We start from the raw sequence: 22,733 nt of genomic DNA on the forward strand, positions 1-22,733 counted from the left end.
TGCATGGAGGGTTGCGTTTAGCTGCAAAAAAAAAAAAAAAAAGATGGAAGCCAAGTCAATCTCACGCAGGGTATGAGACCAAGCCAGCTAGTTCTCCATTTTGCTCCACGCTATGCAACAAAATGAATCACACTCGCGCTCCACCTTATCGCCTCTGCCGTAGCCCAGCCATCGGTCTGGCTTCTACAGCTGCGGTGAGCGCTGTGCGCTCGCTCATTATCGTTCTCACCGAGAAGTTGCGTGCTTACCTGCTGCACACACTGGTTTGGGCGAAAAGAAGAGTAAGCCTCAAGCTAATTCAGCGCTGCCAAACACAAAAATCTTTGCCAATTTGCGCCTGTCTCATTTTGTGCACAGTCTAGGTCCGACGCCAGCAACGCTGTTGCCAACGCTCCTCACGCTACAACGTCGCCACACGGCAGGTACCTGTCGGGGAGATGTTCCTGCTGCGCAGCAGCAGTGGTCTCGTGCGCTGCTTGGTGCCAGGTCGCTTCCGTTCGCGGGTTCTTAGAACAGCGTGCGAGGAGCTGCAGCGCAACGCTAAGCCTCGTTATCATTGCCAGTGCTTCGCCTTCTGCCGAAATTGTTCGTGCACTTGTGTACAGTGAACGGCCTCGCCAGAAATTTGTAACTCAGGCTTTGCTTCCGTCGGCCTTTTCGCGTTATCTGTACGCGTGCTTCGCAGGAAAAATTTCGCAACATTTTACTCTCTATACATAGTTTTATTTTAACGTACGTCTTAGGACACACCGCCGAAACAATTACAATTTTAAGGCATGAACAGACTCAGTTCCTCCAACGACTCCGGGCCTGGCCCTTGGTTTGAAGCCACTGTTCCAGGTTGGGCCCGAGCCGGAAAATTCATCCCGGGTAGTGCTCTAAGTTTCGCTCACAGATACCATCTTGACGATTCGCAGGAACATTTTTATGGTCTTGCTCCTATGCTTCGGCAAGAATAATAAGCGGCATCTTAAGTTTAGCCTTGAGAGGCTGGTGGCGCCCGGTGCACGTGTTTTCGCTTCGGCAGGAAGGCAGCCAGCCGTTCGTATTCCTTGCACGCAGCCACGCCACGAGCCCTAAGATTCCAGGGCGGATTCGGCCACGTGTTCGTTTGACATAAAGAAAGACGCTAACGTGTGTAATGACAGAGAGGAAATGCAAACGGCAGGTGTCCCTTTGAGACCCTCAATGTGATTGTATGTCTGCGCCGGTGTCATGTTTGCCACAACACATCAGCCATATATATAGCAAAAAAAAAAATAAGTTGCTTGCTGCAAGCAGAGTGTCACCTGAAGCTGCATGGGCTACCCAGTCAGTCTTTGCGCTCTGCATTGCTACCCACTAAGAAAAGATTGCTGTTTCCTATAGGTACCACTCAGTTCACCTGTCTTGTCTCGGTCTTTCCGGTTTTCTTTTTCTGCGTTCCGTTCTCTTGTCCCGTTCCTGCTGCTTACGTGATCGCCCCAGTGGTCGTCACACACCACTGATACTCTCCGCCTATGCCACGCGTCGCAGTATTTCTGTGCAGTTTTTGTGGCCATCATCGCAGTTGGGCAAACCGCAAGTTCTATAGCAGTGGAACAAAGACATAATGCCAGCGAGCGCCAGTGAGAAGATTGTGACTGCCGCCGCATTATTTGTGCCGGGCTAACCGCTTTTTAAAAATTTTGTTAAAGCGCGTACAGTACTTACCTCTTCATTAAAGAAACAATACAGGAGTGCCACACAAAGACCCTGGAACAAAGTAGAAAAAAAGAAAATCACGCGTTAAGACTTTCGGCTATACATAATGAAGGAACAAGTTTCTTAAGTTATGGCCTGTAGACGACAATGAACAAAATCTAACCAAAACGGCACACAATGTCGCTGCACCATACTTCTTCGAACTTGTTATTGTTTACGTTGTTTTTTTTAAACACGCAATATTTTATGTGTTCTGTGTTAGCCGCGTGCTTTCCAATGCGGATATAAACTTTAGGCAGCATGGCCCTGGCAGATGAGTTCACCGAGGAAAAACAAAAAGTTGTTTTGTCTTGGCTCTACCAAAGGATATACGTTTCTTGATGTTTACAAATATAAGAAACGTGTCTGGCAACGAGTAGAGGCATGTACCATTGTTGTGTGTTTTAGAGCGAAGTTGGTACGCAATACATTTGCTATACAGAGATAAAGGGCTGTTATTCTCTGCCTTGCTCCATGAATTTAGTTGCTTATTTCACAAGGCGAAACTTTCAGGAAACCTTGGCTGTCAATAGCGAGAAGGAAGTAGATTGAACACCCTAATTACACTTCTGCATGTTGTATATCTTCTCGTTCCTACTCATATATGTTACAATTGCCGTTTTTATGAAGTGATCGTGGAAAGTGCAGACGACATTTCTTTTTCCTAGATGTCATTCGTCGTATGCCGGTCACCTCACATCACATGAAAGCCTCGGAACCAACAAGTGCCAGCCAAGAAAGCAGCCACTGGCCACCACATTTCGGAGAGAGGAAGGCTGCGCACTTGCAGAGATGTGACGAGGGCCGAGAAGATCTCGTACGTGAGGCAGATGCGATCCCTCTCCGGGCGGAATGGCGTCACAACGTAGTGAAGGCCGAGGAGGGGCAGGAGAATCAGTGTGGCCCGCACAGCTTTCCTGGAGAGCATAGGGAGGGGGGGGGGGGGACAGAAAGCGGATTTGAATGCCTAACGGGTGATCGTGTTGCAACTTGCTTTTTGGTCCTTACTGCAAGCGTTGCGAAATGAACGAATGACAGTGGCGGGAAAAATTACCGAAAGAATGAGTGAGAAAGAAATGCAGGCAGATATAGGGGAATCTCTAGCTGGAGGCATTCTTGAGCGTGAGCTCAACAAATTTCGCCAGTCACTACTTGGCCCTATAGGTAACTTGCTGTAATCGGACATCCTCGGAAGGGAAATGGTGGAGGCTGAGTTGACGTTGTCGACTGACGGGAAATATTTAGATGGAGTGACGAGATTGACCGATTTGCAGGGAAGAAATATTAGGTTGACGAAGCACAGCTGCAAGTGTAAATATCATCTGCGAGGTGGCACTATCGCACAGAAAGTTCAATAAGATTGGTTATCATAATGATGGCGAAGCCGTGTTGGTAATTGCTTAGTTTTAAACAAAATTGATAATTTAAGATTTATTGACCGTCCACAGCAACAACATAGAATGGTTTCCTAAATCTTTGGAGGCTATCCAATGTAATGAACGTAAACTAACGATAGACAATTTGTATCCCGAGATCTTACACAAGAACTCTCATAAAAAGGACACTGCAATTATACGTGTACAGTTCAGCGAATAGAACAAGCAAAAAAGAAAAGAGAGAATATTAGACTCAAGCAGTAGCCTTCCAAATCATGGCCTTGCTTCAACTGTAAAACTATTTCACTTACCTAGCACTCTCCCGGTCCCGAGAATTGACAGCTCTTAGTTTTGATACCAAAACCCTCAGGATGTTCACGAGGAAGGCAAAGCTGAGCTGCACAAATCGAGCAGACATTGCAAAGGGTTAAATAAAAACAGATCTGATGCCCAACGCAAGTTAAATCACAGCTATCACTCATGGGCCTGCATCACATTATTATGAAGTACCCATGCGCGCCGCTTCAATCGATAATCGACCGTCGCGTAGTATAATATTGTGGTTAGGATCTGCAATGGTCCACCGCTTTACATTGTTATAAATTGAAGTAAGTGCATGATGACAGGCTAAACTTGTCTGGCAAGCTGTGCAAGCGTGCAGGAACCGAACACAGAATAGAAGTACATGACTTAGAAGATTCGTGTTCTTCATAATGATTTCCTCATACTTTAACATTGCTTTGGCAGAAGTATTGATACTGTCCATGGACATGTCCTTACGAGATTATTATAAGGCTGTGCGAGCCCTTTACATTTTATTTTTACCAGAGAACGGTTTTGCACGCGTTTGGAAAGCTGCACTTAAAGGTTACTTTAGTATTTTCACTTCACACTTACGCAGTGCAACAAGTTTAGACGCGTGCATCGCCTTACCAGCATTGAAAAGCACACAGGGACACTCAGTATGTAAGTGTACCACACATCATGCTCCACCCAGCACCTAGAAAGAAAGAAAAAAACAACAATGAATAAACATGGATTGGATGCAGAGTGGAAGACACCACTATACGTGCGAAGGAAAACTGGCGAACATCACTCAGTGAAATAAACTAAAAGTTGTTTGGTTGGCAGTCAACGTTACCCCGGTTGTGTACGTTTCCTTTCTTCGACCCATTCGCGCTGCTTTATTATACATTTAAGTTGAACCAACTCGCAACATGAAACAGTCGCTATCAGTTCGGCGTAATTGGAAAACATTATATGGCAGCCCCTATGCATTGAGTTGCAATGTGGTACCGTAGTGATCTTTGCTTAGCGAATAGAACAGAGAAATAGAACTTGCGAAATATAACTTGCCTCTTTCTTGTGCCTGCATTCTTCTGCAGGAGTTTCGTGGTTTTTTTTTAAACGCGGCAATAGTTACTGGTGAAACACCGCTTAACATAAAGCTAAAAGTCTTTAAAGAACAATGCGCCTCATTAACTATACCCTTTAAGACAGCATACACGAACGTATGCCATTGCGGCGGGACTTGTTATATCTCACACTCGTCATCGGCTTAAAGTACTAAACAACCATTGTTATGACGGCGTAAGTTTTGTAACTCATTATTTGAAATGCAAAAATATAAACCAGTGTAACAACCTGACGCGCCAAGATATGAAGCAAAAGACATCAAAGTGTTATTTCACTCACAGTCTCGATGCGTCTGAATCTGAGCCACGTGCAACGGCGTAGGCGACAGTTGGAAGTAAGGGAAAACCTGCAAGGGAGGGGAGGTGTTTAGCATAACAAAAATGAGAAACCCCCTAATTGCGTGCCAATTATAAACCAATAACCCAACCCGGCAGCACGGAGCGAAATAGTGCATAGAATAATGCTTGCTTTTATGCTTAAATTCGTTTATTAATGTACCCACCTTATGTACTTTAATTCCGTGTTTACTATTCCTTATACGCTGTCATGACAAGAGAAATAACAGGAGCTATTGGAATAGCCACCTGAATAGGAATGACTTAATAAATCACCAACGCGAATGCAGGTAATTGCAGCTGAGAGTCTTAAATGGACGGCACAAGTTTTCTACCCTGTTTGTCCCTTTTCTACACGCCTTGTTGTCCGAAGCTAGAAACACGTACCCCAGCCTATGAGCACGAACCACTTGATGGCCTTGTCTTCGTCGACGAACGCAAGTACCAACAGCGTGTGCAGGTACAGACCCTCGCAGAACATCCACAAGTAGTTGCATAGCAGGAAGTATTGCGTCACCACGTGCAGGGCCTGGCACCAGTTCTGCCGTAGGTAATCGAAGGGGCAAATGATGTGTGTTCTCTCTTGACCAGGTTACATTTACTGCTGGCCTGTTCTATTCAAGAATGTGTCTTTGATGTCCTCTCACCGGGTTCAGTTCGATTACATGTGTTCCTGCGACGACTTGAATGTACCAAAGTACCCAGCAGAAGTTGCTGACAATGAACGACGTGAACAAGTTTTTATGGATAGTTATTCGCCTGCAACGAAGTGAACTGCAAGAGAAAAAATATATGAATAAAGAAAGTGTGCTTCGCAATGCTATTAAAGCGCCTTCGCGCTAATAAAATAGAGGAAGATTAATATCACTGCAGCAGTTGATGCAGCAAGAGCTCGGTTATTTAGGTTATTTTCACATCGACAATAATGAAAAAACAACATTGCCTTCTGAACGCTTACTTTAACTGGACAGAGCGCTGATCATATGATATAGTTCTGGAGTATAGGGTACCTGTTAATTATTGTTTCCAGGGAGTCTTTAATTAGTACACAATTTGCATTCTTTTTTGCATCATTTAGCATAATTGCCTTCTTAGGAACCTTTCTCCAAGTTATGCGACCGACTTTCTTCATTTATGAGAGGAACAGAATGAAACTTCTTTTACTTGCGCATAATTGGAATCAACGATGTGCATTAGTATATGCTCACATTTCTGGAAACTTCTAAGACAAAGTATATAATGTTAACTTTGGTACTACTGCTATACTGCACAAAGGTGGCCAAAATGCACAAGGTCACCACGATACATAAATGTGCTCACCTGAAAGAAAAAAATATGATGAGGGACAAAGACAGAGCCACCAGCGATATTGCATATCCAACGACGTACAGCGAGTTCACCAAGTTGCCGTTCTGTGAAGTGAAGCAGCAAAGCTTTACTTAAAGCACATATTCACCCCGAATTATGATGCATGCAGCGAAATGAAACAAATCACAGCATGAACTTCCAAAATGCAGGGAGAACCTCCAGCGTGTCTTTCGCATCACATTATTGCGTATAAATCCACGTTTATTAAAGCATGTCATTTCAGCACATATTTTCTTTGTGATATTTTAAAAATGTATTGCTTCTGCTCCTGTCCAGGTCACATCAAAGAATGCTTTACAGCTGTTCACTTTTGCTGAATTCTGCGTAAATTTTAATCTTTTATTAGACAGTTACTTGTAACGTACTCGTGTTGTTTTTAATGCCATGTGCTAACGTCGTTTTGTGTGCATCAAGTGTTTTTCTGCTCTTCTCCTACAAGACTATGTGAATAAAGTACACAAAGCTATGTTGTAAGTTTACCACCTGTTCAAAAAAATGGGAAGAACAATAATTTTAAGTATCCATAACACGGACCTGCAGATCGTGGGTGTCGACGCAAGCCGTGTAGTTGGACCAGACCTGGCCAGTGACGGGATGACGAAACCAAGTTCCGTTAGAAGTGCACGCCTTGTGCGCCTGTCCTTTCGCAAGTGAATGAAAGAAAGGTGTACTCAGATCAGTGGCATTCTAGGTATACGGCTAGGCCTCTTAGTATAGTGACTGCTGATGTAATCGTGCGTGATTCCTATACTAGGGAGATGACAAAAGTTTGATGTCGCATGACAGGGACGGAAATGACAGAGATGAAAGCAACGTAGCTAAGTGTAGGCAAGTTGGGATGGCTAGGCAAATTTTGTTTTACGCTAAATGTCATGGACAACGAAAGTAAGGAGATTAAGGGCCACTTGAGTGCCTGCGCGAACACTAAGCTGCTTTCTATATTCTCTATGGCGCAAGTTTGACTAGGACAACATACAGTGATGACCTTGTCACACATCTGTGAAGCACAACCACGAAAGCCAACCGGTAATGAAGCCAAGGAAAGCATAAGAATAATTAGATGTGGTTAAAATATATATGAAGAAAATAATAAGGAAAACATAAAAATAAAATGGACGAGAAGATAAGTTGCCGTCAATGGGAGACTAACCCGCATTCTCCGCATTACGCGCGCGTCGCACTAGCAATTGTGCTGTGGCGACGGCCATCAATCCGTCTACTATCTTGGGCATTTATGTGTGCTAAGTCGAATTATGATAGTAGTTAGGGGTAATTAGCTGTTGTGGAAATCTCGTCTTCCAGCTGCGACAATTTATTTTTTCACCGGCGTTTACTTTCCATTTTCTTCACTATTTTCTGAATTCAAATTACAATCACAGCTAATTACCCCTATGCGTTCCTCGGCTTTATATCCTCTTGGCTTTCATGGTCATGAATAACAAAAATCAAGCGCCATGTTTCCCTTCTGCATTTGTGAAGCATGCTTTTCAAACACAGTTCGCAAATGTCCTCATAGTGGGTGTGCTGAGCCCGCAAGTCACACTATTTATGCGCACTAAGTCATCTTGAAGCGTCCTAAGTGCAATGACCCTACGCAGTACTACTGCTTAGCACATGTGTACACTTTTCTCCCTAAAATAAACTGAAATACTGCTCAAGCGTGCTTTGTTGAAGGATTAAATGTGGACATAATGATAAGTCATGCTTCACTGAAATATTGAAAACTCCAGAAGCCGCACGCAATCACAGACTGAAGCACGATTTGTGAAGACGTCACTGGCTGGAAGCACTGCTTGGAAGTATGGTGAAAAAAATGGCTGTGGCTTAGGTAAGGTTAAGCCCAGGATGCGAAGCATACTAGCCTTTATTTTAGTTGTTGAACCACTGTTTAGCCTGGTGAACTGCTGTTGCTTGGCTATATTTGGTTCGGCTAGACGAAGAAACAACTCATGCATTACTTCTTCGCCTTCAAGAGTGGAACGCGACAGCGTTCCCGTCGACCCGCCAAGGGGTGTAAGACAATGGGCTACAGGGCAGCGACTACGCGCCCCGCATTGGACGCGGTGAGCGTCGAGCAAAGCAGCGTTCGGCGCGGCAACGAAATGTGCGCCTGAGCAAGAGACGCACGCCTTAGAAACAGCGCGTTTCTAAGGCAACACCGCATTCACTAAAGGCGCTTTTGTACCGCTTTGAAGCGTTGTACTCGTGGCTCAGTGGTAGCGTCTCCGTCCCACACTCCGGAGACCCTGGTTCGATTCCCACCCAGCCCGTCTTGCAAGAGTTGAGCCAAAGCCACTTCTCCTCTGTCGTGACGTCACGGTGTCACGTGATTTCATGGTCACCGCCGCGCCTGAGGAGCTGGGTTGAGCCCTCGTAATATGCTTCGCATAAAAAAGTTGCCACCTTGCCTTCGAGTAAGCGCTGCAGCATTGAAAGCTAATGTAACTCTTTCAAATACTACAGCGCAACTACTCTGACAATCCTTCCCGATGCCATCCCATTGTTTCTATTGTAGGGGCTGTAGCATGATTGAACCTATGCAGTAATCGTGCTTTCTGTCATTATTTTACTGGTAAATGCCTGAACTGTTATAAAACTGGCTGAAAGTTTCGGAACGCGCTTACATTATACATAACATATATGCTGAAACAGCCTCTGTAAAGTGACTTTGCTGCTGCATACGTATACTCTTTTACACGAATAACAGTTGCGAACTAGCAAATGGACCGGTACGTGCATTGCGACTTCAAATTGAGCATTCTTACTACGCCACGCGTCCTTCAGAATTCTTTATTACGTCGAAACAATGCCATATACATGGAGAAGATGTATTTTTACCACAGTTGCATACACACAACAGGAACTATACACAAATTAAAAAGCCGGCAGATTAAAAAGCCGGCGCTGTGCATTCACGATATTGCATCACCAACTAACCGACTCAGCCAGGCTATGTTTCTTGAGGAATCCTAAGCGTTTCTATCGCTGCGTGCGATCTATGCTTCCTCAGATTGCGAGGAAACCTGCTCACATTGTTTATCAGGGTCGCGGAAATATTATGGCGGCTTAGTTCACTCGAAGTTTGGTAGGAGTACTGAATTTTTTTCTCAATATGGCGTGGGATTCTTTATTCGTATACAGGCTCCGGAGCTCATAATTTCGGTTCCTAGTAATTAAGTTAGCTATCCAGAAAAGTATCTCAGTATCTAGATACCTTGAGCTAAGTGACCAACTAATGGCATGAAACGACGATGTTTGTGGATAGTGCTTATTTCAAATGAAACGAATACCAGTAGCGACTCGCATAGTCTAGAATGGCGCCAGAGCATTTCCTGAGGGCCTCTCACAGATTGCCTTGAAATCGAAGTGAGGCTTTCTCGGTTGTCTTATTTCACCAAAGCATTTAGTCATGAATTGCCAGACATCAGTGAGCATAGCAAGTAGATTAAATAAGGCAGATTAGACACACTGCAGATTAATTCCTGCACATTGCCTTGAACTCGAAGTGAAGTTTTCCTAGTTGCTTTATTTGACCAATGCACTTAGTCATGAGCTGCCAGAGACTAGTGGACATAGCAAGTAGATAGCAAGAGATTCCTATTTATCAATCGATGTAACTGAAGTGTCGCACTCACTGTACGGTACAAATCCGGCCACAAATTGAGGGCAAGGTGCGTAAGCTGTGTGACCAGGAAGCGTATCGTTCCAGCAGCTCCAGCCATCCCACGTTCTGGGACAGATGGACTCGTTGAAACCTGCAAAGCGCGAGGCGTACGTCTACAATCGACTGATAACCGCAGTTTATAAGCACCGACTATGACATTCATTATAATGGCATGAATGTGTGCACATTCGTACCTGAATGAGGAAACGGTTTTAGGAGGACATTCTCGAGGCAGTCCTTGAAGTTTCCTATCTTCTCTTCTACGATCCCGTCCTCACCGCTGTGCAGGTTGCGTTCCCAAGGCATGTCGTCGCCTAAATCTTCGGCAATGCGCTGCAAGAGCATCACTTCGGATGCCTGGAATGAAAACCATAACACATCTATGCACAGTCGCTTCTGCGGCTGTTTTACGAAACGAATTACAACGTATTTAAATGCATCGTTCGTATGAGCAAATAGAGACTGAAAATAGAGCATTTCTCTTCCTATCCGCGAACGTTATGTAATCTCCGCCAGCCCTGATGTGAGTGAGCTTACTTTGTCGATGTGAGTTACTGACAAAGTAAGCTCGCAATACAAATGCCTCGAGTGAATTTCATTAATTCTTAAAGAAAGTATCGAACTGAACAGCAATTGTTTTAGAGCTTTCGACAAGATTTTAGTAAGTGGCCTTTTTTAGTAATATTATACTGCAAAGCAATTCCATGCATATGGCATTATATAACTTCTGTTGCGTTTCCCTTGACTTTCTGGTGTAATCTACATACTTTCTGTTGAAATGCAAGAGAATGGCGCGACAGAATCGTACATATGATATATGTCCAGAAAGTTTTACAAGGAAAACAGAAGACGCCCCAACTTTGCGTGAGACTGATTATGAATATAATTACAGGTTGGACTTCTAAGTAAACACTTAAATTTTACACTATACCTATAGGGCTCGGAAGAATTTCGTGATGCGTAGCTTACTTCAGTGGGTGAGTTGGTGCAGGATGTGTAGTCAGCAGCGTCGCCATCCCATGAACCATCGAAGTGGCAGTCATACTTCGCTGCCGCTAGTTCCACGAGAACAATGAAAGAACGTAAAGAAACACGTGTCACACGAAAAAAAAAATAGATACGTGTTCAATGTTCCCTATACAAACTCGGTAAGCCTAATTTATTTCAGCTGTCTCAAATAAATTGCTTTTTTTATTGTAAAGATGCAGCCATACGTTTATGCGACACATGTACAATCTTAAGAAAATGTCTTATTGTAGTTACCACTTAGCTGTCACATCATTTCTACTTCCGTATAAATGCAGTTGGTAACGGTAAAGTTAGCTACATTACTGACTAAAACAAAGTAATAATTGTTACTACGACTCATTGGTATCGGTTATCAATTCCAAACGCAGCTGGCACCCCGGGATACAAAGTTTTTTGGCTACAACGTATATCGAATCCACTATGAAATATGGCACAGGTGGCCTGATATATACGTCGTAGGCTGTAAACTTCGTATACCGTGGTGCTAACTGCATTTGCAATTGATATGTGAGACCTAGTGCTAACAGTGGCTACATGTATTAGTTAGTAAACTTACTAACTCTACCATTGAATTTAATTGAATTTGGGGTTTTATGTGCCAAAACTACAATTTGATTATGAAGCGTGCCGTAGTGGGAGGCTCCTGATTAATTTTGGCCACCAGGGGACCTTTATCTTGCCCCCAGTGCACGAGACACGGGCGTTTTTGCATTTCGCCCCCATCGAAATGCGGCCGCCGTGGCCGGGATTCGATCCCGCGACATCGTGCTTAGCAGCGCAACACTGTAGCAGCTAAGCCACCGCGGCGGATTCTAACATTACCAAATGCAGTTATACCAAGGTAGTAACTAGTGTGACAAATAAGTAGTAACTAGAACGATCTTGCTTTATTTAAGAGTGTGCGCTGCGGCTGCGAATTGGCGGCCCATTAACGAAAATGTCGATGACGACCTCCGCTCTTTAGAGCTAGCTGAGTGTGCAAGAGCTTGCCAGTACGCGACTTTCACATTATACAGTGACAGTACTTTGTTACATGTAAACCATCACATGTAGTAACGAGAAATCAAATCCTCTCGTGGACTACCGGACTAGGCGGCCCACCCACATGTTCTACGAATATTAAGCAAATAAAGATGTTTTCAATCAATCAATCAATCAATCAATCAATCAATCAATCAATCAATCAATCAATCAATCAATCAATCAATCAATCAATCAATCAATCAATCTCGCTGCTAGCTGGGAATAATGATGATTGCACTAAATCAGGTTTGCGGCACATCTTAAAGAGTAATGCAGAGTTTATTCTTTCATAAAAGTTTTCTGAAAGCATATAAATGCCAGAAAAGACATGAGGATTTCTAGAACCGAAATGCTGTCATATGTCCAAGCCATGTGTTAAACAGCAAAACCTAGTGAGCGCCTCGTCATTTGTGTTCTTGCTTGAGCCATTCTCCACACTGCTTATCCTTCCACCATAGCATCTCTGTCGACATCAGACCAGCCGCATGCCACGTAAAAAAAAGCTCGTTGATGTCAAGGCAATGCTTGCGCTAAAGGAGGAGTGGAAGAATAAAAACGGAAGAAGGCATCTCACGATGACTGTCAACGGTAATGCATTAGCAACGAATTAATATAGTGACAAAACGTATTGCTACCATTCAAGCGAATTATGTATGATTCGTGTACAGCAATGGGACTCCTATTTCGCGCTTCCCCAGGAACACTTGGCGTCATCTAGCGGCGCCGCCGTGAAGCCTGTACGTGCCCTCCGAAATACAGGACGCGCCGGTGTGTGCGAACGCTAAGAAATGCTTCATACGGCGACCAGGACCCGCCGTGGTTGCTCAGTGGCTATGGTGTTGGGCTGCTGAGCACGAGGTCGCGGGATCGAATCCCGGCCATGGCTGGCGGCCGCATTTCGATGGTGGTGAAATGTGAAAACACCCGTGTACTTAGATTTAGGTGCACGTTAAAGATCCCCAGGTGGTCGAAATTTCCGGAGTCCTCCACTACGGCGTGCCTCATAATCAGAAAGAGGTTTTGGCACGTAAAACCCCATAATTTAATTTTTTTTACGGCGACCGGGCTCCTCTCTCGCTCTCCGTTCTGGCCACGCTGCGCAATCCAGTGGGACTGACTAGAAGTTCGCGCGTAGCCTCCGAGACGAGAAGCGCGGCGCGCCGGTACCTGAGAACGCTGAGATTTGTTCCCTCGCTTGCCGCACACTCAGTGGCACATACTTAGCAACCAAGTTGACGAGAGGTTAACTGAAGAGCGGCATATACCCAGTTCATTTGTGGCGCAGCATGCAAATACGTCAGGTTGCGATTCCCGCTCAGCATCGGAGAATTTAAAGGTATTCTTTAATGGCGTCAGCATTCTTAGGGTATTTAACGCACTCCTAAGGGGCTATCTATCTGTCTGTCTGTCTGTCTGTCTGTCTGTCTGTCTGTCTGTCTGTCTGTCTGTCTGTCTGTCTGTCTGTCTGTCTGTCTGTCTGTCTGTCTGTCTGTCTGTCTGTCTGTCTGTCTGTCTGTCTGTCTGTCTGTCTGTCTGTCTGTCTGTCTGTCTGTCTGTCTGTCTGTCTGTCTGTCTGTCTGTCTGTCTGTCTGTCTGTCTGTCTGTCTGTCTGTCTGTCTGTCTGTCTGTCTGTCTGTCTGTCTGTCTGTCTGTCTGTCTGTCTGTCTGTCTGTCTGTCTGTCTGTCTGTCTGTCTGTCTGTCTGTCTGTCTGTCTGTCTGTCTGTCTGTCTGTCTGTCTGTCTGTCTGTCTGTCTGTCTGTCTGTCTGTCTGTCTGTCTGTCTGTCTGTCTGTCTGTCTGTCTGTCTGTCTGTCTGTCTGTCTGTCTGTCTGTCTGTCTGTCTGTCTGTCTGTCTGTCTGTCTGTCTGTCTGTCTGTCTGTCTGTCTGTCTGTCTGTCTGTCTGTCTGTCTGTCTGTCTGTCTGTCTGTCTGTCTGTCTGTCTGTCTGTCTGTCTGTCTGTCTGTCTGTCTGTCTGTCTGTCTGTCTGTCTGTCTGTCTGTCTGTCTGTCTGTCTGTCTGTCTGTCTGTCTGTCTGTCTGTCTGTCTGTCTGTCTGTCTGTCTGTCTGTCTGTCTGTCTGTCTGTCTGTCTGTCTGTCTGTCTGTCTGTCTGTCTGTCTGTCTGTCTGTCTGTCTGTGTTTGTATCTAACCCTTTTCCAGCTTACCTGAGTCACTGGGTTGTCCGTGGTGGTTCGAATGGTTAATAGTTAGCGCATCGAGCTGCTGTGGTGAGGTAACAGGGTTTGAAACCAACCATCGGACCAACTTCTGCGACTGATTATGTGGCAATATGTGCATACGTGCCGCTTCTCAGCGAATCTCTCACGCCGACATGGGTCACTGTAGATGAGATGAGACATTGGGTAGGCACTGCTGTTCGAAGAAACATTTTGACGCCAACTTAGAGCACTATATGCCACTCGGTCTACGCTCCTCTTCAATGAACCGTTTTGATGCCAACAATGTGCCAGTAGATGTGTTCCACTCTTGAATTTGTTTGATGCCAACTTAGATAACCACGTATGTGCCACTGGGGATGTGACTCAAGATAGATAGATAGATAGATAGATAGATAGATAGATAGATAGATAGATAGATAGATAGATAGATAGATAGATAGATAGATAGATAGATAGATAGATAGATAGATAGATAGATAGATAGATAGATAGATAGATAGATAGATAGATAGATAGAGACCGACAAGCGTGTGAAGTATCCTATGAATGCCAACGGGCATTAAAAAATCCGCATTGCATCAGCGGCCAAAGTAATGAATACATTTCAGCCCTACGCATTCGTTGGTGAGAAATGAGGCTTTCTGCTGCCAGCAAGGTATCGACACAGAGTAGAAGGCGCTGCCAACCGTGGCTTTTGAGGCGTCGCTTGGGCAACGCAGAAAGTCTATACCGAAAACAGTGCGGATAACCCGCTGCTAGAAATGTGCCCGTCGTCTCGCAGGTTGCGAAAAACGAGGGGACGCTCCGTTTGACCACTTACAAGTACTTCGATCAACATCGCTCTAGAAGCAACGCTACCCGCTTGTCCACGTAGCTGCTCGTGGCTTTCTGCAAGGAGGTCACGAGGACGAGCTCGGCAAGCTGAAGCCTACAGATAACTAACCAGAAAAATTCACTTTTCCAGGAAGGAAGTCCGGACACGGCGCCCAGGCTATGGCTCCCGCTGGTGCCGGTGGCCAGCAGTGCCAACCGTCGAACGTCCTGTTGCACCTGGCTCCTGTAATTTGGTTGAAGAAGATTCAGAAAACACTGAAGTATTGAAAGTGCTTCTAGAACGTAGAACGACACATCACCAATTTTTGTTAATTTTTCATCCTTGTTAACTGTATTAATTACGCATTTCGGGACATAGCTAAGGGAAACACAGCTATGCAGCACAAAAAACTGTTTCATATGACGTATTTGGGGACGAATATCTCGAAAGTGAGAGAACACTACTCGAAGACTGTTCAGTGGCTTCATTTGTGATGTGCATACTAGTTAACGATATAGAGCTACAGAAATTTGGTGAACAATGCAGCTCATCATTGATGACGACACAACTTCTGCCTGCCGTGCCACCGAAGAAATATATCGACTCTGCCTCTGCTGTACGCACTGTGTTTATGAATTAATTAGTCTTTCATATGACATATACCGTTGTCCTGTGTGTGCTATACACATTACATGCGTTACGAATGCTACGTACACTGTGTACATTACGGTTAGCATGAGTGCTACAAGCAATGTAAGCACATCTGTCGCCCGCGCTCTGTCTAAGCACACTTCGAGCAGCGCTCGTCTGTATCTCCACGTGAACTTAGTCTTGTAGTGTTACGCCCTGGTCGTTATAACAAAGCGAAAATTCTTATTCACGGGCATTTTAATAGCCGTAGACCATGTAAATGCCTTAAAGGGAGTTTCGCAGCTCAAGAAGAGCCTTAGTTTCGTTAGTCCTCTGTCCCCGTTGTCCAAGTAACAGGAGCAAAAATAGAGGCGCTCTTGTAAGCTGGCGAAAGAGGTCTCTCAGAACGAGCCTAAATAACGAAATACGCTCCGAATCAAGGTCATCACATTCTTAAATATTGCGCTATTTTCTTACCGTTTGTGATTTCAGACATATTCATGTCTTGCTGGTAGTAAAACGAAATGCTTAGCCATACGGTATTCGATATGCTGAAAGTGCAGGTGTAAACAGTTTAATGCCTCATTAAACGGCATTTAGATGCGACTTTATCTTCAGTGCTGAGGGGGTATTATCTTGCATCTCAGCTTGCCGATATGGTTTTGCTAGAGTACACATTTCAGGCTGGATTGATCAGCCGATTACTCTTACGCTTGATAATTCAAAGTTTCATTCGCCGAATAAATCAGGTAGCGTGCCTCTGTACACGCATTCGCATTCGACGGAGGATGCTTTCTGTGTACAGAGATATAAACTTTTTTAAAACAGGGTTGAAGTACCTCAGACAGGCTGGCCAACGTTTCGATAGGTGGACCTATCTTCGTCAAAGGCGGCCTCGTCATCCTCGGCGTGTTAGTTTTAAAGGGTTAGTGCAGTGACGTCACGTGCGGGTGTTGTCGCTGGCGGCTGGTTTTAAAGAGAGAGATTACAAGAGGGAACAGGCGCTGCCGTCCGACGTCTGTGAGCCTCATTCTCAAGACGAAGGGACAAGAGCGTGAGAGTGGGCACGCGGGGAGGAAAGAAAAGAAATAGAAGCAGAAAAAAGGGGAAAAGAAGGAAAAAAAAAGCAGGGGGGTGCCAGGGCCGTACCAAGACACAACAAAGGGGGGGGGGGGGGGTGAAAGAAAAAGAAAGAGAAAAATGAAATCTTTAAGAAATACGGGGGCTTGGGAGCGTGTTGGGGATGCGAAGGGTTAGGAGGTAATCCGGGGGAGTCGTTGGCGGCATGTTTTTGAGGCATTAGAACGGCCGGTCAAGCAATAGGTCGAGTAATTTTGAAATAGTTAAAGTGGCGACGGGGAGTCTGCGGTGCAATGGTGGGGTGACTGAAAGGCAGCGGCATGGTCTTTCAAGGGGCACTGCCCCACGCGCTTAACGTAGGTGTCGTTACGGCGGCATCCAGAAGGCGATGGTTGAGGCGCCGAAAAAGGCATATTGACTTCGGAATGTGTTGTCGAGGGGGTTTCAAAAAAAAAGGGACTAAAAAGGGGTAAGGGGGAAGGGGGGGCGAAATCGGTATAGCAAACAGGAGGGCGACGCGTGCAGAAGCGGGCGCGGGCAAGTGTACATGGAAGAAGGGGATCGTAGTACACTTGGTATAGACGTAAAATCCTGAAAGAGTACATTAAATTGAGTAGTAGGCAGGAAATTTTTTTTTCTTTCTTTTTCCCTTCCTCCTCTCTATTGATAACACCATCAGAATACAAATTTCTTAAACCAAGCAACAAAACTGCCGGACGTTTTTACCTCCTTCCGAAAATTCATAAAATTCCATCCGCTGAACTATACACTGCTATTATCCCAGGCCGTCCGATAGTATCAAACAACAACACCCCGACAGAGAACATCTCCACATTCCTTAACCACTACCTTGGTAACTTGCCGAAAACACTTCCGTCATTTGTACAAGATACGCCCCACCTGCTGAGAATTATAGAAGACATTAATACTAAAGGCACACTACCCCACAACACAATTCTCGCAACACTAGACGTCACGGCGCTGTACACCAACATTCCAATCCCTGATGGTTTATCTTCGATAAAACAAACGCTGTCTAAACACAGTGCACAACACTCTACTGAAGTTTACCTGTCTCTCCTTGAATTAGTTCTCACACATAACTACTTCGAATTTGAAGAGAGTTACTACCTACAGATACATGGTACAAGCATGGGTACGCCTTTTGCACCAACCTACGCGAACATATTTATGGGGATTCTAGAAACAGATTTCCTATCGCGCTGCACTACCAAGCCCCACACATACCTACGATACATAGACGACATACTCATAATCTGGGGACAGGGCCAAGACAGTCTAGATAAATATGTATCCTTTCTAAATTCTGTTCACCCAACAATAAAATTCACATCAGAATCCTCAACTGAGCGCATAAACTTTCTGGACACAACAATATACATTGACAATGGTGAACTAAAGACAACGCTGTATAGGAAACCTTTCGACAAACAACAGTACCTAGAATATACCAGCCACCATCCCAGACATTGCAAACAAGGCATCTTTAAAGGCCAAGCCACACGACTACGTCGCATTTGCGTTGAAAACCAAGACTACATAGATAGACTCGATCACCTTAAAGAAACGCTATCAAACAGGAACCACCCAAACAGTGACCTTCAAACAGCTTACATCGCTGCAACCAAACTTGATCGAGCCGAGGTCCTCAAGCCCCGCCCGAAGATCACAAGAACAACAACGCCTCTTCTTACTACTAAATTCTCAAACGCACTCCCAAACGTGAATAACATCCTAAGTAAATACTACCCGATTCTCACCAGCAACCAGAAACTTAAGAAGATTTTTCCCGACCCTCCCAGAGTAGCCTACAGACGCAACACTAATTTTAAAGATGTTCTTGTGCACGCCAAACTACAGAAAAAGAAGAAATTGGGAACCAATCCCTGTGGTCGCCCCAGGTGCTCTACATGCAAACACATTCAATCCACTACTACAGTAAAAAGTACAGCGTCGAATTACACACACAAAGTAACTTCGGCTTTCACCTGCACATCAAGCAATGTAGTCTACTGTCTAGAATGCGCCGCTTGTAGCAAACAATACATAGGTGAGACCGGACAACAAATCAATACAAGACTCAATGGTCACCGCGCGGACACAAAACACAATTTACCCAAAGCAGTAGCCAGCCACTTTAATGAACATGGACATATGTTTGACAAAGCAAGGCTCTATATACTACAAACAAATTTCCGTTCCCCTCGCGAAAGGAAGTACACGGAATCATACCTCATACACAAGTTTAATTGCCTACACCCGACAGGAATTAATTTGGCACGCGGCAACTTAGAATCTTTAAAAGCTGTAACTTAAATCTGAAACTCTCATATCATCAACCAATACACAAAACACATTAGGCCACCAGCCAACTTTAATTCTTAACCTCACCTACTCTTTCATTTCGGAGGAAAAGGGGGGAGAGGGGGAGAGAGGAGGAAGGGAAAAAGAAAGAAAAAAAAATTTCCTGCCTACTACTCAATTTAATGTACTCTTTCAGGATTTTACGTCTATACCAAGTGTACTACGATCCCCTTCTTCCATGTACACTTGCCCGCGCCCGCTTCTGCACGCGTCGCCCTCCTGTTTGCTATACCGATTTCGCCCCCCCCCTTCCCCCTTACCCCTTTTTTAGTCCTTTTTTTTTTGAAACCCCCTCGACAACACATTCCGAAGTCAATATGCCTTTTTCGGCGCCTCAACCATCGCCTTCTGGATGCCGCCGTAACGACACCTACGTTAAGCGCGTGGGGCAGTGCCCCTTGAAAGACCATGCCGCTGCCTTTCAGTCACCCCACCATTGCACCGCAGACTCCCCGTCGCCACTTTAACTATTTCAAAATTACTCGACCTATTGCTTGACCGGCCGTTCTAATGCCTCAAAAACATGCCGCCAACGACTCCCCCGGATTACCTCCTAACCCTTCGCATCCCCAACACGCTCCCAAGCCCCCGTATTTCTTAAAGATTTCATTTTTCTCTTTCTTTTTCTTTCACCCCCCCCCCTTTGTTGTGTCTTGGTACGGCCCTGGCACCCCCCTGCTTTTTTTTCCTTCTTTTCCCCTTTTTTCTGCTTCTATTTCTTTTCTTTCCTCCCCGCGTGCCCACTCTCACGCTCTTGTCCCTTCGTCTTGAGAATGAGGCTCACAGACGTCGGACGGCAGCGCCTGTTCCCTCTTGTAATCTCTCTCTTTAAAACCAGCCGCCAGCGACAACACCCGCACGTGACGTCACTGCACTAACCCTTTAAAACTAACACGCCGAGGATGACGAGGCCGCCTTTGACGAAGATAGGTCCACCTATCGAAACGTTGGCCAGCCTGTCTGAGGTACTTCAACCCTGTTTTAAAAAAGTTTATACCACAGTGTGCCATTCCATCTGCCAGCCCCTTTCTTGTTTTTGTACAGAGAAACTATTTTCCCCATAGCAGCAGGACATCGAGTGCAGATACCATCTTACTTCGCCAGCAGCACGATAGAAGATGCAACAATCGCAAGCGCAAAGCTGAAGCATCGACAGAGCAACACAAGACGGTAACTGTCGTCTAAGTAGAACCTCCTCACCAACTGCGATGATTTGACAGTATGAAAAACGACCTCATGCAATATGTGTTGCCAGTTCATATCTGTGTATTATGCGCTTAATAAACATAACCGAGTCATAGACTGAGTAAGCTAATAAATTTTGAAGGTTCACCTGAATAAAACTTTAACTACCGTTAGCCCTAAATGATACACAACCCAAACGTTTTTATTTTGTAGTTTTGTGTAGCCAATTTTCAAGAGCATTTAAGTCTCTTTACATGGAGTCTGTCGGATGCCTTGCTATTTTATTAAGGGCTAAATGCGATAAACAGACACGTCATAGCCTCCGTCATCACACGCTTGTGTGCCCCTACTGAGAAAACTTATCTTACGTAAGAGCATTTATCCGTTTGCTAACGTTCGGACGGCTTTCACTCATGGTACGCAGTGATTAGCACGATAAGAAGACAATTGTGGATTAGATCGTTAATCGCAGGAAGAAGTTATGGTCTTTCAAATTATCAGCGTACTCGGTTCTTTCTCTGACCTACTGACTTAAAAAAAGAACTGGTGTCTCCGCATGCGTTTAAACGCTTGAACGAAGGATAAAAACGACAGGCGCCTTGACGACGATTGTTAAGTAAGACAAGGAAACCAAGAGCAGCGCTTAGTCTCCACCCACTCTTAACATTAGCTTGCAGCCGCTGTAGACTGCATCCATAAAATTGTTTTTGTTACTCGAAGCTTGTGCTTGTGATACTCAAAGCTTGTTCAGACGAGAAATTGAGGCTTTCGTGACACATTAATCTCTACGAGGCGGTTTCGCACGACACGGTTCATGGTGGCAGTTAATATCCACTGTGCTCGTTTTTTCCTTCCGATCTTGAGTAATATCCGTCAAGCATATGTCGGTCATTGAAGCTTATATCATCTGACAAACCTTAGATTTTTTTGTCGTTCTAAATGAAATAGGAGTTCGACTATTTGTTCGCATAAGTAAAAAAAAAGTTAAACGTGGAAATTTCGCACCTTTTCGTGGCTTCTGAGCTGTTGGTTCCGCATGAATGGAAAGCAGCCATTCTATCGTCTATAGTCACTCTAGTGCAATCACAATTGCAACCTGCTGATATGAACAAAGCCGTGAATGCTCTACCGCAGAGTTGCAACGCATGCACCTCTACGCATGCCATTTTTGCAAAAATCTCGTAACATTGAATTCGAAAGGGCCAACACTTTTTATTTATTGTAGTAGCAATAACTACATACCTTGATATCCAGGATTTTCACACGTTTGCTTACCAGTGTCATTGTGACCGGATTCAGAGAGTGCCAACTTGGTGCAATCGTAGAGTGCTCTCAGCTTGGCAAATACCTTCTCCGTGCGAGGGCTATGCGTCGTCCCAGAATGACACCGGGGCAGCATGCACACACAGGCCAGCTGCACGCACGAGGTTAAGGCAAAAAAAAGTTGGAGGTTCAGCTGTATTTAAGATATTTTGTAAAACAGCCGTATAACAAGAACAGTTGTTGCCATGAGCACAAGTATTTGCACGCGAGTGTTAGCTTCTCCGCGCGCCATACCGTGATTTGCTGGTCGTGGTGCATTAACCACACAAACAAGAGAAAGCCTCGTTTCAAAAGCATGGAATCGGACTGAGCTATGAAATGGAGCAAACTGACATAGTATTCACCTGACGTGCACATTTTATAGCTGCCATCGGAATTGAATCAACTACAACCGGCGACCGAATTGAATCACGTTGTCGATTGCCTCCATCGCGCTCCTGCTGACAGGTTTGCTTTGGATATTCTCTTAGCTTTTCCTCATTTTTGTCTACCTTCTCCCCTCCCTTAGTGCAAAGTAGCCAACCGGGCAGTTAATCTGGTTAGCACCTCTGCCTTTGATCTCTCATATATCTAATAAACTGTCAGGATAATTTTTTTCCGCATTATAAAATATATCCCATTTAGCAACATATCCGCATCAGAATTTGTGACGAGGACTTTGCCGCTCATATGATGGTCCAAAATCTGAGCCTCGGGCATCACCAAGTGGCACATCGCTTTCAGCTTCATTCATTTACGAAGAACGTGTGGAGACTCGCTAAAATGTCTGTACTGGACATTTGCCCGTGTCGTGCTCTGGCACGGTTTATTTTAATGCTTTGTTTGTTCTGTTGAATATCCGACTCACAAGCGGCTTGCCGCCTGTTTTTACAAGGAACGGCACCCAAATCAATAATCAAAATTTTAGGCACTCAACTAGAGGGGCACCACACTATCGTATGGTGTCTGGCACACGAGCGACTGGCAAGAAACGCTATAGTGCAGACCGTATTGCTCCAGGTTTGAACGTCCGAGCAACGGCATGGCCTAGCGACGACCTTCCACCGAATTCTCGTGACATCCTCCTACAGCAAAGGCAGGAGCGGAGACGTTTTGGACATCCTCACTCCGATTTAAACAGCCAACAGGAGAGGGACTGGCGTCGTATTCAGACGAATACATAACCCAACCTGCACCACCTACACAGAATACACCCCACGAGGT

At 44.9% G+C, this 22,733-nt stretch overlaps 1 protein-coding gene across 1 annotated transcript in view; it reads right to left on the reverse strand.

The window, feature by feature from the left end:
* LOC135907221 (calcitonin gene-related peptide type 1 receptor-like) overlaps positions 1-22,733 on the reverse strand; it is a 31,871-nt gene that overhangs the window by 3,739 nt on the left and 5,399 nt on the right. The window contains exons 3-16 of the mRNA XM_065438907.2: positions 21,483-21,621; positions 15,057-15,170; positions 10,851-10,936; positions 10,076-10,238; positions 9,853-9,972; positions 6,752-6,858; positions 6,170-6,261; positions 5,497-5,623; positions 5,237-5,390; positions 4,794-4,860; positions 4,032-4,098; positions 3,410-3,495; positions 2,507-2,639; positions 1,693-1,734 (exon numbers count right to left, since the gene is read on the reverse strand). Coding sequence (XP_065294979.1) covers positions 1,693-1,734; positions 2,507-2,639; positions 3,410-3,495; positions 4,032-4,098; positions 4,794-4,860; positions 5,237-5,390; positions 5,497-5,623; positions 6,170-6,261; positions 6,752-6,858; positions 9,853-9,972; positions 10,076-10,238; positions 10,851-10,936; positions 15,057-15,170; positions 21,483-21,621 — 1,497 coding nt within the window. The remainder of the gene's footprint in view (positions 1-1,692; positions 1,735-2,506; positions 2,640-3,409; positions 3,496-4,031; positions 4,099-4,793; positions 4,861-5,236; positions 5,391-5,496; positions 5,624-6,169; positions 6,262-6,751; positions 6,859-9,852; positions 9,973-10,075; positions 10,239-10,850; positions 10,937-15,056; positions 15,171-21,482; positions 21,622-22,733) is intronic.

This window comes from Dermacentor albipictus, chromosome 1 (assembly GCF_038994185.2).
Source record: "Dermacentor albipictus isolate Rhodes 1998 colony chromosome 1, USDA_Dalb.pri_finalv2, whole genome shotgun sequence".
NCBI lineage: Eukaryota > Metazoa > Arthropoda > Arachnida > Ixodida > Ixodidae > Dermacentor > Dermacentor albipictus.